A 16,217-nucleotide genomic window follows, 5' to 3' on the forward strand; every position below is an offset into this window, starting at 1 on the left:
TGACAGCCTGAGAGCCATAATCCTCACGCTGTTTGGTGTATGTGTATCTGTATGTCTGTAAGCAGGGATGTGTGTGTATGTGCAAAGACAAACCCAACTCATACAAAGTACCTTCTTCCTCACAATATACATGTAGGTAACTAACTGCCATCCTATACATCCTGTATTCTGCAAAATAAGGTCTTGTTCTAGACTGAAAGGTGTAAAGTTAAGCATATTTGCCAATGCATTCCAGCTAACACGTTCAAAAAGTCAAGTGTAAATAAAGCAGGGTGTGTTTTAATAGGTGCTAAACAAGCAAATTAAAGCATAACCTCACCTCAGACTCTCACTTGACCAGTTTAGCACACTTTAAAAGGCAGGGTGCCTCTTAGCCTTTCAAGTTTTAGAGAGTGCTGATCAGAATGAGTTAGCTAGCTCTAATAACAAACCTTTCATCCTAATACAGATGCAGCTCAGCCTAAGAGGTAATGACCTACTGATGGATTCCAAGTGTAGGGGGGACAGCCTCCCTGTGAGACTTGATCCAGTTCAGGAAAGACAGAAAGATCATATGCTGTGGGTGTGCCAAAAGCAGGGTGTTCCCACCCTGTTAACAGCCAAGGCTACACTTCCCTGCAGCATCAGTTTTTTAATCAGGGGCACACATAATCCTGACAACTACTGAACTGCTGAAAAAATCAGCATAATGGGTTTTGCTTGCTGAGTGCATAAATGATCATCTCCAGTGTGCTCTTGAATGCAACATGGCTAAATCAAACAAAAATAACAGGAGGTAAATCTGAGTTAAAAGGAGAAAAGCAGACAGCAACGGGAGTTAGTGATGATTCAGACTAAAGCAGGTATTTTTCTGGGGTTCCAAAAAGTATTTCCTTTTCCAGTCCCTTTTAAGCGTTTACTTTTGCTGCACTTCTGAACCTCCATTTTTGGGCACTAAAATACCAAAAGAAAAGCCCTTCTCTCACTGCTTCTGTCCAACAGTTTGTCCTCACACTTGTTTATAGTCATAAGTTCTTACAAACCTAATAGAAAATGTGTTTCCTTACAAGATGCAGATGTGGGTTTTTTGTTCTCTAAGGCTGGGGTTGTTCCTGTGTGCTGGGACGTAACCTGGCTTTATTATTTCAGGGCAGCTCCTAAATACAAGAACAAAATGCACTTGCTCAATGGGGCCAACTACCTGCCCAGGGATGCTTCTATTATCTTTTCTCCAAAGAGGAGAGGAACTTGAGTTTGGGTAGGTCTGCATCAGTTTTTGTTGCTGTTAGAACTGGTAGGCTGGAATAGAGGCACAGATTAGTGCCATTACTCTGCATTTTCTACGAGAAGAGACACAGTTCTACAGTAAAACAAAACACAGATTCAAACACATTAAGTTTTCTTCTTTAGATTCCTCTAGATCAGAGAATTCAAGCAGAGAAGCCTATTGGTAAGCTCTCAGAACCCCTGTGTATCCTACCATCACAAATGGATTCCAGAGAGTTCATCCTGTGTGAATTTAGGTCTCTATTTTCTTCAGAGGCCTGATGAACAGAAGTGGCAAGATAAATAGGATTTGATGTCCAAAATCAACTAGAAAGACTAGTATTTTGAAGGCTTGGGTATCGTACTGCTTATGAGAGGGATTTGATGGAGCTGAGGGCCTCTCTACTGCAACCTTTCCATCAAGAAGAAATTGGCTTGTTGATCAGGCATTGGCATGCAGCCTATTTGGCAGCTAACGAATTGAGTCGCTGGAAATTAGTTGAGACATAGGACTTAACTCAAAATTTGGCTTGGCTTAACTATTTAAAAAAAAAAGCCCCATAACCATCGCCAACGATTCAGAAGAGAACACTTTATAGGGCAGCTCATAGATGCTTGTTCTGAAGCTTGTTAGGGTTATTATAAACAGATGAAGCAACACACTGTTGTCAAGGGGATCCAGCAGATGCAAGGTAGGTCTGAGAAGGAAAACCTTGCAAGGATTTGAGCAAAAGACATTTCTCTTTCTTCTCTATTGCCTTGCTCTCAACAAGGAGGCTGGGCTGTCCTATTCAGAATGACAGAGCTGGCCACCAAAGTGTTTCAGCTGGACATAGCAGAGAGGCCTTGCTGCTGTGGCTATGCTCAATGAAAGCTATCACATGCACAGAGAAAGTATCAAACTGGCTCCACATTAAGGTACTAGAGTTGCTACATCAAGCCTCAACAGCACAGGACTTTGGTTTAAAATCCTTGTGAGAGTTGGGAGTTTGGCGGTTGTCTTAGCTTCCATTTTAACATGAAGTCCAGCTGCATTTTACTATGTTCTCCTGTTACTTTAAGACAGTGATAGACAGGATCAAACAGTCACTTCTCCCCTTGGGCTACATCTCAATATAGGCCACTGTTTCTCCACTTCCATGATAAAAGCACTCAACTTACCCACATGCTAAAGTTACCAAAGCCTGATGAATATGTCTCAGAGGAGCATTAGAATCTGGTTTTGTGCTCTCTTACAGCCTGTCTTACAGGAGGTAAAACACTGAGTTTTAAGCTGTTGCACTCTACCTCATAGTTGCCATAAGGTGAGAAGCTGCATGCAGTCAGCTTTTTAAATTTCATGAAGGGGAGAAGCACAATCAGCTCTTAGCTCTGCAAGAAGTCCCAGAAATATCTTCACTTCAAGTCAACGTAACTGCAATGCAAGTTCTTTGAGATAATTTTTTGGGTTGTTTGTATTTATTTATTTGGTTGGTTTGGTTTGGTTCACCCCCCAAAAAAACCCCTCCTCTTTGATTAGGCATTATTTAAGCTCTCTGAAACTGTGATTTCAGGATAGCATGGATGCAAACACATTTGGCCTATTTTGGGCCCAATACAAAGACAAGCAAAAACTCTTTGACAGAGTGTTTCCTGAGATTGTATCAACTATAGCTATTGCTTCTGCACAATGGTCTTCAAAGCATTAAATGGAAAAGGTTTCTGTGCTAGTTTGTTTGCTATTGTTCAGAGCTTTGTTCCCAGAAAAACAAAGATGATCTTACCTTCAAAGACACAGTACACAATAAAGTCTCCTAACATTTCTCTACTCCACAGTTACAGATAGAATAGGAAGAATGCCAAACCAGGTGATGTCAGATGGATTAGCTGCCTTGTACCAAACAGTTCACATTACCAAAGATAAGGGGAAACCTGAATTAAAATTTCAGAGTAGGCGCTGAGATTTTACCTAACATGAATGAAATTGCATAGGATGTTCAGGGGACTATGAAGTCTCGAATCTGATCTTCACAGTTATTACTTGTGTTTGCACGTATCTGCCGCAGGTTTTTCACAGCAGACTTTGCCTTTTCTTTTCCTGAAGTTACATGCTTCAGCGTTAGTGTGCCCTCCCAACTAGGCAGGTTCAGACCAGGGACTATAGGGCTCTCTGTGGATTGTCTGAAATATCAGAGAGGCTTGTGTGAGGTGAGACAATGAGGTTTCTGTTCTTGCCGCTCTTTTCTGTGTCACATCTGACCAAAGGGAGGCAGTGAATTGTGATGAAAGACGAACAACATTACCTCATGGGCTGAGTCCGCAGAGCTGTCTTCAAGTCTTCAACTATTTTATTTTTCATTTCTGTTTCTTCTTCATCGAACGCATACAGAGTCTGCATCTGTTCAGAAAAGAAGATGACAATCAGGAAAGCTCGGGCTGCCTGGAAGCTAAGAGACAGGATGGGAATTATGAAAAACAACTATTCCATGAACCCATGCAGAGGTGCCTGCCGACCTCTCACCAGGAAAGCAGTGCCTCAGCTACAAAACTGAATCCAGATGAGGATGCTCATGTGGACTGGCAGCAGCACACTGCTTTGCCACACTGGCTAAACTAGGGTTCTCAGATTACCCCCCAAAAATCATACTTCCAATATGCCCTCAGAAAACTGTACCTAATTTGGAACAGTGATCTGCTGTGGTGATCTATGGATATGTGAGGCAAAGTTTGTAGGGAGAGGTAATATCTTTTATTAGACTGACATGGCTGGAGGGATTGGGGGGGTGGGGGGCAAGAGAAAAAAAATAATCCCCAGACTTGTGTGTCAGGTTTCAAAGCATAAAAGCATTTTCTTCAAATGACTAAACAGCCTGCCAGTACCCTGAATTACAGTTTGTGTACCTTCTCTTCCACACGCCAAGTATATCACCTGTTTTAAGATACTGATTTTCCCTATACACTTTGCCCTTGCTAATTAGGAACATTTACTGCAAAAAGCTGGAGCATCATAATATCCCTTTCCTTGTTTTTAACAAGTAAACTGAAGCACAGGAAACCCGGATTTTCCCTCAGTATGCAGCTTGAGATAACTAGAGCTTGCAGTCGACTGGAACTGATGCTGTGCATCACTGTAAATTACGGTGAGAGATTATGTTTGGAATACAGGAAAAAAATAAGGTTCTCAAAGTCAGACCATGACATTAGAAAAAGTGCTATATCAGTTAAATCAGGGCTCCAGCACTCAGCACCACTGCGAGCTTGTGATGTGAAACAAGACTCTGTAGTGCCCACCGCATATGCCATTCAAGCTCACAACTTCAATGTGTGACTTTTTAAAAAGTCAAGACTCGGTGCTGGAAATTCTCAGCCTATAGCTATGTCTTTGTCACCACTTTAATTGTAAAACAGAGAGGATGAATGCCTCTCTTATTGGCAGGACTTCTGGGAGATATCACTCAGTGGTATCTGGGGAGCAGCTTTGAACCCCTTCTCAAATGAATACCCTGATTAAACCAGTATCATCTATCAGGGATCTGATATGATACCTCTGTGTGGTGGAATCTGAGTAGCTACAATTGTGGCCCGTTACAGCAAAATATTTAAGTCTTTGTTTTACTATTTAGCAAGCACTGAAGAAAACCTTCTTCTCACTGGAACTTCCTTTAACCCTCTCCCGTGTCCCCCAACACCTTACTTCCCTTGGAAGTGCTCCCATGTTGCTTGCTTTTGCAAACCATGTGGTGCCAACACATGTCGGATCCTGAGGGTGGTCATTTGGCTACATGCCGCTGCTGTCTTATGCTGAACAGCTGGCACAGGGAGATGGGTTTAACTCTAGAGGTCCTCTCTCTGATCCACGCTGAAGTCAAATTCACTCAGTAACAGAGCAAGCTATTTCCTGCCCTAATGGAATGACAGAGCGCTACTGATGGAAAATGAGCTGATGATGTTTTATCTTTTGCCAGCATCCCCCGACAGCCAGAAACATAAATTGAAATGCTTAAGCCAAGCCATATATGATCCCCCTCTCCGAAAAATAAACAGAAATCCTGAACAGGCATTATGGAATCTCAATGGCAGAATCCTGGGGTGCGATCTGGGGCTTGATTTATGTTTTCTTGGGTGACAGCCCATCTGGTCATCTTTCCTTTGGCCCATAAATGCTCCTTTGAAAGGCTCCCATTCCTCCAACAGCTTAATTTCTCCTGTGAGCCATTGTGGGGGGATAGCAAATGGATGGTAGGAAGGTGCTCAACAGTATTTCGTTCAGAGTAAAAAAGGCCCATTTCCAAATGAAACAAATACAAATAATCCTGCCTTTACAACAGAGGGTGATTATAGAAAACCCCTTTTCTAAAGCTGCAGGCAGCCAAAAGCCTGTCATTTCTCACTCCTGTGCATAGCCAGGAACTCAAATCCTCATGCCCTCTCTAAAGACAGACTGGTCACGCGTTTGCATTATGAAATAGCTTTCTCGGCAAGAGTTATAGAAAGCATAACTGTCCCTGGGAGACAGAGGGGAGGGAACTGTCATTATTTGAGGCTGGATTTCATTAATGTGGCTGACTGATGAATTGCTTTCCTGAACTACAAATTGCACTCGAGGACTAACATCTGCTGTGCTGAGGATGCAGCTAGTTACTATCAGTTAACCAAACATACTAGGAAGAGGAAGCAAAATAGTGCCAGGTCCTTACGTGGTCCCTAAAAAGTAGTATACATAAGGCTCTTTTTTATAAGCACATTTTGCGTAAAGTTTTCCAGACTAAGTGCATCACCAGGAAAGTATAGCATCTAGTTACTTGATTTGGCAATTCACGAAAATTCATGGATTTGTGAAACAATCATTCACATGTAATTTTCTGTGTAAAACTTCAGGTAGTCCAAGAAATTACTTTTGAAAACTTGGGTCCACTTAAAATGAAATATTTTTGTTTTATTAAAAGCACAGATTAATTCCCACACCTTATCCTAATGGCTAATCATTCCCCTAAAGTGCTGGGAAGGAAAATACAGGAGGATGATGACAGTACCTATGAGAAAGAGAGAGAAAAAAGGGAGAAAAAAGGGCATGAACTACCATCAGCAACACACCGAATGGTGGACCTAGTTTTACTTAAGTGTTTCACACAAATAAAATGAAAAAAGAACGAAGCCAATAGAAAAAATAGTGAAAAAGCAACCCGGATGTTCTGATTTTTCATTATAGTCCAAGTTCTTTCTTTAGATCTTCTCTAAAATCATAACTAACAAAGTGTGATTATTGAAATCACTTCCAGTTCATAAACAAATACAAGTAAAATTAAAATCATAATTTGATAAAAAAATATTGTATTGCATGCCTCCCGTGACATACCTGGACAACGCTGCTTTAAAACACTTCTTCAAAGAAAAGAAGTCAGTTGAAATTCAAGGTGCACCACATCTCTAAATACATTAAGGCTGAACTAAGAGAAGAAACTATGAATCATAAACTATGAATAGATGTAATTTGAAAAACCTGAACTTCTAAGCATGTAAGTTTAAAGTAACATATATGTCACCTAACCCAGATGGAGGAGAGAGTTATCATCCACCTAGTAAATTCTGCTGAAAGATATATATTTTTAACATCCTGTGAAGCTGCTCTGCACTGAACGAATGCTTTCTGAGTCAAGGAAAAGGGCTCGGTTACAGCTGTATGTATTAATCTTGACCCCTGTCTCATACTCTTGACCAAGCCACCTCTCCAGAAAAGCTAGATCTGCAACTACTGTTCACCTGGACATCTCTGTGGAAATGCACACACAGCCAAGCTCATAACAGCAATTCAGTGCTGTAAGAAGTTTTCCTCCTCAGTAAAGTGAGGGCTGTTTATCTGTGCTGCCAAGCAGACAGTATCATGGGGTGAGGAGGGCAGGAGGAGCTCAGGGAGGTTTCTTCACATGTGATAAAAATGCAGCAGCTGCTGCATTTTTAAGAAAAGAAGTTTTGTGTGTTGATGAATCAGGAGAAGGTGACAATGACCTTGACAACGGAAATGGTCTGTAATTGTGGGTGTGCAACCTGTCCACAATCACCAATATTATTTACAGCATGTAGACATCAAGAGAACTGGGCAAATTTGGAGGGTCCTCTTTCTAAATCAGACATTAGCTGCCATCCGTTTCTCTTAATGATCAGTCCACAAGACTGTCTTTCCAACGATCTCCTTGGCCCCTTCTTTCAGTCAGGCTAGCTGAAGGATGGGATAGTCCTTCCACAGAAATTGCACACTACAGACTAGCAGAGAGATCAAGTTTTACTGTCACATGCTCTTATGAGAATTGGGTTTAAAAACTACTAGAATCTAAAAAGTCACAGCAACAGAAACAATTGTGGGAACAGAATTCTACCCAAAATGCATGGCTTTTTGAACTGGATCAGGAATCTGTGACCTAAAGTTCTTCCTAACATAGTGGCCTAAGGTTGCAAGTAGGGAATGTCAAACATGTCAGGAATCACCACATTGCTCTCAAGCACAATCTATGAGGGGCAGATACAATGGGTAACACTGCAGCGAGTCTTCTGAGAAAATGATCCTTAAGCACAGGGGCCTTGGCTTGCTGAAATCCACAGAAAGATAATGATATCATCAGGATAAAGGTGCCATTTTTGTTTTATCAGTGGGTAGGGAAAACTTTTTTGCCAAGCTAATATATAAAAAAGAACCTCATAATTAAACAAAAGGATATAGAAAAAGATGTGAAAGCTGCATGTAAAAAGATTCTTACGCAGTTAACTCACAGGAGATGCAAATATTAAATTTGATTAAAAAAACCCAGAACTTAAGGCATTTTAAACTAACACTTCTGTGGTTTTTGTTACCATTTCAATTCTAATACTTCTTGCAGTATTTCTAATTAAAATATTGCAATACCTGATAGTGCCCAAGAGACACAAACTGCAATAGACTAGACAGTGTCAGGAAGCAACATGAAAAGTTTTTCTTTCACCACTTCTGAGCCAGCTCCACTTGGATGCAGTTTGAAAAAAAAAATTAAAAAAACCCAACAAAACCCCACCGCTAAATTTAGGACTGAAATTATAAGGGACCCAAAATAACCGTTTGGAAGTTATGAATCTCAGAGGTCTAAATAATAATGAATAGAACATGTCTTTTAAAGCATGTTGGAGCTAGTTCTCAGCTGTATTACTCCAGTTTTCCGCTGATACAACTCCTGTGAAATCAAGTCAAATAAGTTTCACCTGCCTAAAAGAGAAGGAACTAAGTGGTAAATCAGAAGCAGGGGTTTTAACCCCAGTGTGTCTTCTTAACACTTCAAGCATCAAACTAAATCATGAGGCTTGAAGCCAAATAAAAGTTTATCAATCATTCAGTGCTGAGGCATGCAAACAACATTACTGGGGCTGGTGTTTATTGGTGCTCTTAAAACATGTTTAAAATTAGAAACATAGGCCAAAATATAGTCTCATTCCATGGAACTGCTCCAGATTTACAATAGTGTCGTGTACATATTCACTCCAGGTTTACAACAAGATCATTTAAAGACTAATCCAAAAGTCACTGAAATCAATGGAAAAACTTTCAGTAGATTCAAGAGGCCTTGGATCAAATCTTACTAGAAGTATTTGGCTCAGTGACACTGCAAGGTTTCATACTTATTTTTATTCCTTAATGGCCCTTGTAGAGCAAATTTGTTCAGTCAGGAAATCAAAGCACAGTACCATGCCAGTCACAAAAGCTCAATCTCTTTTCTCAATACAAGTCCATATTCTTTTTATTCCATTACTCTGCCACAAGAAAATCTGGCATGAAGGAAGGTGATCATTTTGGTTATTCATGAGTCACAGCAGAAAGCAGTTTTTCTTTTATCCTCTTACAGTGAGTTATAATAACTTGTAAATCTTAATCTTTTTTTTCTACAGAGCAAGTCATATTTCACCATGAGAAATGCATCAGTATTGACACATTTAGCATCCATTAAGGCATTATTTTTATGAAATTATTTTATAGCTCATAATCCAATACAAAAGGTGCAGAGAAGCCTTTAGGAATTAAACATAAAAGCATAAGTAAACAAACAAGGTGTGCTACCTAAGATGCTAGGAAAGGAATTCTACCATCACTTCTGCACAACTGCCAAACAAAGCTGAGTAGACATTGCACATGAATAACTGGAGGCAGAATTTGGCTATAAAATCAGTAGAAGGATCAAATTTCAAAGTATAAGATCTGCCATATCAAAAGAGATCAGTGGACACTATATGCAGGTGTTCTGCTTCTGCTGGTGACCAGCTCTGCTGGATACTTCAGAGGAAGAGACATATTATACAGCTATTGAACCAGGACAAATAAAGAAGATTTTCCTCAAATATCTTGTTGGCTTGCATTTGATGTCTAAGGTGTTACAGCCTTAAGTTCCTCTATTTATCTGCTCTTATAAAAGTGGAATTATCTTACATGAACAGTTACCATTTCTTTAATTCTTCTGAAGTAATAACCCTGATGTTATTTTGTCTATTAGGTAGAAATCAGTTTGAAACCACACAACAAAACAAAACTTCACCTAGTTTTCAGAGAGTTGTTTTTCTGATTCATCATATATTCTTTTGTTCTATTCTGAAGGGAAAAATAGGGGTCTTGGTTCCCTCTTGTCCATGTTTTCATACAATCTTCACTTACAGGCTGCACTTAAGACTTCTCTTGAAGAACCAAATTATTTCACCTTTACTTGCCCCAAACAACACACAGGTCTCCAAAAACGCTAACTGCGTAAAAAAAGTATAGTTTTGGAAAAAGATGCTTTCAATTGTCACCGTTTCAGACTGGCTAGCCCTGCCAAGACACAAGTACAAGTGTGTGCATGTGCTGAAATCTAGCTTTACATTAATATTCCTCAAAATTTCCAAAAAAGGGGTCACAGCTGAACTACTTTTGTGCTCTAACAACACTCAAGAGCACGACAATCTCTTCAAGACCATTATGGTCTACTACACTTTAAAGCCACCTGAATTGTACAGGAATTCAAAAAAGGCATACAGACATTTTTGTCCCCTCTTTTCAGGACCAGTGCCAATGAGCTGAGTTCTAAGGATAAGGGCCAAACTTTGGGAATGGCTTCACAGCTGTCATGTAAATAATTTTAAATTATCAATCTCATTACTCCAGCACTGAATTTTCATTCCAGAATCTACAATACTGAGCACTGAAGGCAATCAATTTAGAAATAAAAACTGGAAATTCTTATGGTGCTTTCTAATCTATTCTTTTGCTAGAGTAGGGCTCTTTCTTAGTACAGATATTTGTCTTTTTTCAGAAGTACTATTTTAAATCAGTCATGCAATTGGGCTAACATTCTTCTCCTTCGGGGACTTCTTCCTAAAGAAACACATTTCTATGGTAGGAAATCTTCCTTGCTTTGCAGGAGAGGTAACTTACCGCTGCCATGGAATTGATGCGGTCAATGTAGTAATCTGGCCAGCTGGTAGCAAGCTTATTAGGATCTTCTTGTTCCTGAAACAGTAAGTTAAAGAAGGTTACACAAGAAGCCTCTACAGGATGAAATGCCACTGTAGAACCACCTGGGATTCTTTAATGCACTGTTCTTTATTGTGGTATCTCCCCCCATGTTCTTGTATAATGTACATAGATGTGTGGCATGTATTACAAACATTTCTGAAAATGCACTGTCACCGTGGTGTGCCAGATAAAAAGAATCCCCTTCAGCTAAGGTTATTAAACACAGAATAAAAAAAGTTTGACAGCGACACGGTTATCTTCAGCATCTAAGCAGCAAACCTCATTCCCTTAAATATACTATGTTTCCAAGTAGAAGGATAGCCCATTTACAGATAACAGGTTTACATTTTGTAGCTTTATCTTGACAGATCTTATAAATTATTTTGCCTCTCTACTGCTAGAGTGATGGTGGGATTCACCAACAAAGGGGTTTAACATCTGCCATGGAGGGAAAAAAAAAATCAAGTCAAGTCAAAAGAAGCCAAAAGACTGTCTCATTTTGACATGATAAACCAAAACGAAGCTTAGACTGGACATTAGGAAGCATTTCTTTACCAAGAGAGTGGTCAGACACTGGAACAGGCTTCCTAGAGAGGTGATCGATGCCCCAAGCCTGACCGTGTTTAAGAGGCATTTGGACAATGCCCTTAAATAACATGCTTTAGCTTTTGGTCAGCCCTGAAGCTGTCAGGCAGTTGGACTAGATGATCATTGCATGACCCTTGCAGCTGAAACAGTCCTATTCTATTCTATTCTATTCTACTCTACTCTATTCTATTCTAAAGTTAAGCACAGCTTCAGAACATCTGAAGGAACAGAACATCATTCCCTCAATTACAGTAGGAGCAGTATTAATCCTTCTATCTCTACCTCCCAAATAATCCACCTGAAATCATCGTTACTAGACTAAGCTCACCCAAGCTCAAGTTCTAAAAGAAGACCTACTCCTACTCAGGCACCAATTCTTCGTTATTCCTTGGCTGCTCAATGGAAATGACATTTCATTCTAATTGGTCTATTTATTTCTAGATAGGTGTAACAGCCATCAGCAAAATGACGGTTGGTTTCTAGGATCCTAATCTCCCATTATAAAGTACAAATAACTCATAGTAAGACTCCTAGAGAATGATAAGAGATTGGACCACTTGACTTATCCTAAGGATGTCCAAAGATGTATGAAGACTGTGGATCTCACCAATGTTGCCTATGTATGAATGCTTACTCAAACTAGAAAAGTTACGCTAGAAGATATACAGAAAAATATTAAATGTGTAGGTCTATCAGAGTACCTCAGCTATTCCATAACTGTTTCATTTGTAGATGAGAAATAGCTCTACATGCTCCCTGCTGACCATGAATTCAGAAAATACCTTGCTACCTGACAAGTTCCTGTCAGGCTACATACCAACACATGGCAACAATTCTGCACAAATGAAAATCTTCATATTTAGAATTAAATATAAAATCACAACTGAGACTTGGATTCCTTCCCCTCTCTTTGTTCCACTGGCCTTTCAACATAAAGGAGTATCTCCATTCATGATAATGACAAAACAGCTTTGCTCCCATCTAGCAAAGGACTGCAGTACAGCCACATGCTAGAGAGATGACAACCCTTTATTCAGCCTTTGCATGCAACTGAACAATTAAGAACAGCAGAAGATTTAAACAAAGCGTTGTATAGTAGACTACCACTGTATGAAAAATATGGGAGGCTGGAAAAGTGTCAAGAGATACCAGTTACGTCCACAGTTGCTATGCACCCACCACCCCATGATAATAAATGGTGCCATTAAGAAAAAGGTGACCTTCCTCAAATTAAGTGACGAGTTCCGAGCTTTTCCTTCATTCCCTTTCCTGGCCACAATCAGCAGCAGTCTGATGGACCCAAACCCCTGCCAAACGGCACATTAGAGAAATATGCAAGTCCCTACCAATAGCCAGTTAGAATTGTCGCACCGCATGTTATTGGCAGACTGCCTTTTGCTGCTCCTTTTCTGTGGAGAATGCGTGGTGGCATTCACAACCCTGACAATGGTTTCACACTTGGCAGACCTTAACCACCCGTGCAAAAGTCAAAATATGACCTTGCTGATGGAAACATAAATTAAAACATACAAGAGATAAATACAGCATTATTTTTATAAGATAATCTTATCATCCTCAAAGAGAACAATAGAGATGGAGAGCTAATCCAGAGGTAGTGAAGTCAGGTCATTCTGCAGGGAACCAGGTTGAACCACCAGTCTGTAGTGCCAGGTTTGCTCATATGCCCTTCTGAAATTTTTCTCTGCATAGAATCATGAAAGCACAAGTGACATCTATAATTGTTTGCAGAGTACAAGTGACAAGAACGTTGTCAGAACAGGGCATACATATGTTCCCTATACTACTTCTGCCTCTATTCTGAACTCCAAGAAAAAAGCACATGTAAATTAAGGACTGCCTGGATCCATCCTTTATATGCTGAAATAAGCTACAATACCTTTTCTCCTTAAAATTCTTTAGGGAAAAAATAATATATAAAAACTGGAATGCAACAACTAACCTTTCTAGATGTCTAGTTTAGACATGCAGGCTGAAGAGTATTAGGATAGATACACCAAAAAAAAAAATCAGAATTCTGAATAATTTCCTACCTGAACCCAAATGATTAGAAATTTCACATTCAGAACCAAGGATAAGAGAACTCTGACGTGCTAAAGTATATCTGTATATGTGGTTAGCTCGGCAAATGAGATAAGGTCCTTGGTGTAGCCTGCTTTTGACCATTCTCTGTCAACTACAAATTGGTCTGAACTCCGAGTCTGAGTCTTATGTTTTGGTTTTGTTTTTAGTTAGAACTGGGAGAAAATAGGTTTCATTAGAAGACAGCAAGTGTGAGCTTTCTTCCTGAACTGAAGCTGTACATTGCTGAGGTCAAAAACATTTTAGGAGATATTCCACTATGGAATCCCCACTTTCTGAAGTTGGTTTGGCCCAGAAGCATATTAAGCAGAACATTCCATCTAATTTCAGTTGTCCTTCACACTCCCTGTTCGGACCAGAATTTTATGGCTGTCAATGTGTGTTTTACTTCACTAAAGTAAATGTGATTATACACTTAAAACTTGGCACTCTTTTTCCAATATGAAGCCCCAGAAAGCTACTTATACTTGGGATGAAGATACAGATTTTTATCTAGCCCCATGAAATCATTAGGTGGCACAACGTTATTTAGAGCAATCACCTGGGCAACGTTTTCAAAAGAGAGACAAGTTCACACCTGAAGCATCAGAGCCATTGGAAAAAAAAAAAAGACATCATTATCCAAATCATGCAGGTTCTGCTCAAGATACAAAATTGCTGTATCGTGCTTCCTCTCAGAGAGGGGAAGATAAGTCGAAAAATGGAAAGCAATTCAGGGTGTGGGGTGTGTGTATGTGTGTTTGGTTTGTTTTTTAGTGTCTTCAGGGTTTTGACTCTTAAATAAAACATTAGAGAAAACTGCAAGGCAACTTGATGATAATGGCAAAACCCTTTCAGGAGACACAGAGAAGGGAAAAAAAAAAAAAGCCAGACCAAGAAATGAGGCCCTAATGTACAAAGCCACATAGGTATCAAAAGCTGGAAACAATAACCCATCTGTATAAGGGAAAACATTAGCTGAAGGAATCTATTAAAGCAAAGCCTTCTTTTAGCTCCTTGAATAGTGTAAATATTACATTAAAAAACAGACGTCAGCTTGTGGACTTTATAAGGGGCCATATCATTCTTCACTGGAGTAACCACTATGTAACTGCTGTGAAAACAAGATCTTGATACTATACAAGCCTGCAATATAGCCAAGGTATTATATAGGCTTTGACACTAATTTGGACAGGCTCCATGCCTTGATGGAAAGTGGAACGTATGATTTCATCCCAAATAGGACTAAATGGAGTTCTGCAAATATTTGGACCATCTGAACCAATCAAAATGAAACAAAATAAAATGAAGTATTGTGTGCACAGCTCAGCTGATCCTGAAAGCCTTTTTGCGAATCCTGGGAGACCTGGTCCGCTGGGCAAGCTGTTCTCTAGAGTCCAGAGACCATTAGTGGCTGCCATGTCAATGGCACAAACATTTGCAATACAAAGACTGCCATCATAACAGACATAATCAAGAATTATAGACCACTGCCTTTGTTGAGAGACTTTCTACAAAGAAGTACCAAACACCAGTGTTACAGAAATCTTGTGGAAATGCCAGATGTTCATGGCTGAGTGGATCATGAAAACAAAAGACAGCATTTATATGGCGGGTGCTTCTTTCAAGATGGTTTCAGTCTTGAAAGAAACAGCACAGGGAAAGCCTGAACAGCAACTGCCTGCACTGAAGTTCTTTTGTGGCAAGCACTGGGTTTTGGTTTCCAGTGATGACATATTGGTATTTTACTCTGCACCAAATGGACCCCAAACAATGTTGAGCAGTTCTCTAGAGCATGTCCTGAAAATCTGAGCATGCCAAAGCATTACAAATGCATCAACAAAATCAGCAACTTTACAAGGCTTCTTTCCTGCAGATGAAAACAGGGAGACATATATGGTGACGTGACAATTAAAACTCATCCAGGAAATCACTGGCAGAGTTAGGAACAGACAGTGATCTGACACTGAATCCAGCACTCTCTTATTTCTACCATCATTTATATCAGGTTGTTTTTATGCAATGTAGACAAATCCTAACTCCCTGGGACCAGCAGGTGCTTGGCGTCCCTGGGTATCCAACCATTTCACAGACTTTGCCACTAACTGCACACACACCCCTGTGATAAATTGCCAGGGCTGATGATTCATGAAACCTTCTAACATGTAAACAAAAATAACACTTCCTCCTTGAACAGATGCATCGAGAAACACACCATATGTTATGGATGTCATGCCACAAGCATGGGTACTATTGGGATGACATCTATTCATTGGCAACAAGACTTCCTTCTCAAACTCATCTCCTCAGAACTACAGACAGCTGACCTTCCTGCTTTGCACTGTTCAGAATGGAATGGGAACAAGCCACGTAGCTGACGCTGCAAAGCATGGGTTTAAAACCTTTCTTGGGCAAGGAACCGTGATACCATTTACTGAGCTCCTCTCTATATCAACAAAAACAGCGTGCAAACACAGGTGAAGAACATGAGACAAGGCTACTGTAATATAAATTCCTGTTCCAGCTTGTTCACTGTTCGTGTCCAGACACTGCATGCTCAAGTTTATACTTGGGTCAAAAAGAATTGCATTTGCTTGCAAAAGCCACATTAAGGTTAGTGAGGTTCCTCCTCACAACAGCCTGCACACATCATTCTAGTACCTCACAGAGCTGAAAGACAGGTTATTTTACCTGGTGTGAAGGGTCAGCATCATAACACACAGTTCAGAAAATATAAATCACGGATTTCAAGTCATTATAAGAAGCTGATACCTTTTTAGAAAAAGTTAAATACTTTATTTGTCATACTCACTAAGTCCCTGTA

General features: G+C 39.9%; 1 protein-coding gene across 4 annotated transcripts in view; it reads right to left on the reverse strand.

Annotated features, from left to right (window-relative positions):
* DAAM2 (dishevelled associated activator of morphogenesis 2) overlaps positions 1–16,217 on the reverse strand; it is a 210,196-nt gene that overhangs the window by 70,262 nt on the left and 123,717 nt on the right. For all 4 annotated transcript variants that reach the window (XM_075089130.1, XM_075089132.1, XM_075089129.1 and 1 more), the window contains 2 exons: positions 10,646–10,720; positions 3,528–3,622 (listed from right to left, as the gene is read on the reverse strand). In XM_075089130.1, coding sequence (XP_074945231.1) covers positions 3,528–3,622; positions 10,646–10,720 — 170 coding nt within the window. The remainder of the gene's footprint in view (positions 1–3,527; positions 3,623–10,645; positions 10,721–16,217) is intronic.

Source organism: Phalacrocorax aristotelis, chromosome 3 (assembly GCF_949628215.1).
Source record: "Phalacrocorax aristotelis chromosome 3, bGulAri2.1, whole genome shotgun sequence".
NCBI lineage: Eukaryota > Metazoa > Chordata > Aves > Suliformes > Phalacrocoracidae > Phalacrocorax > Phalacrocorax aristotelis.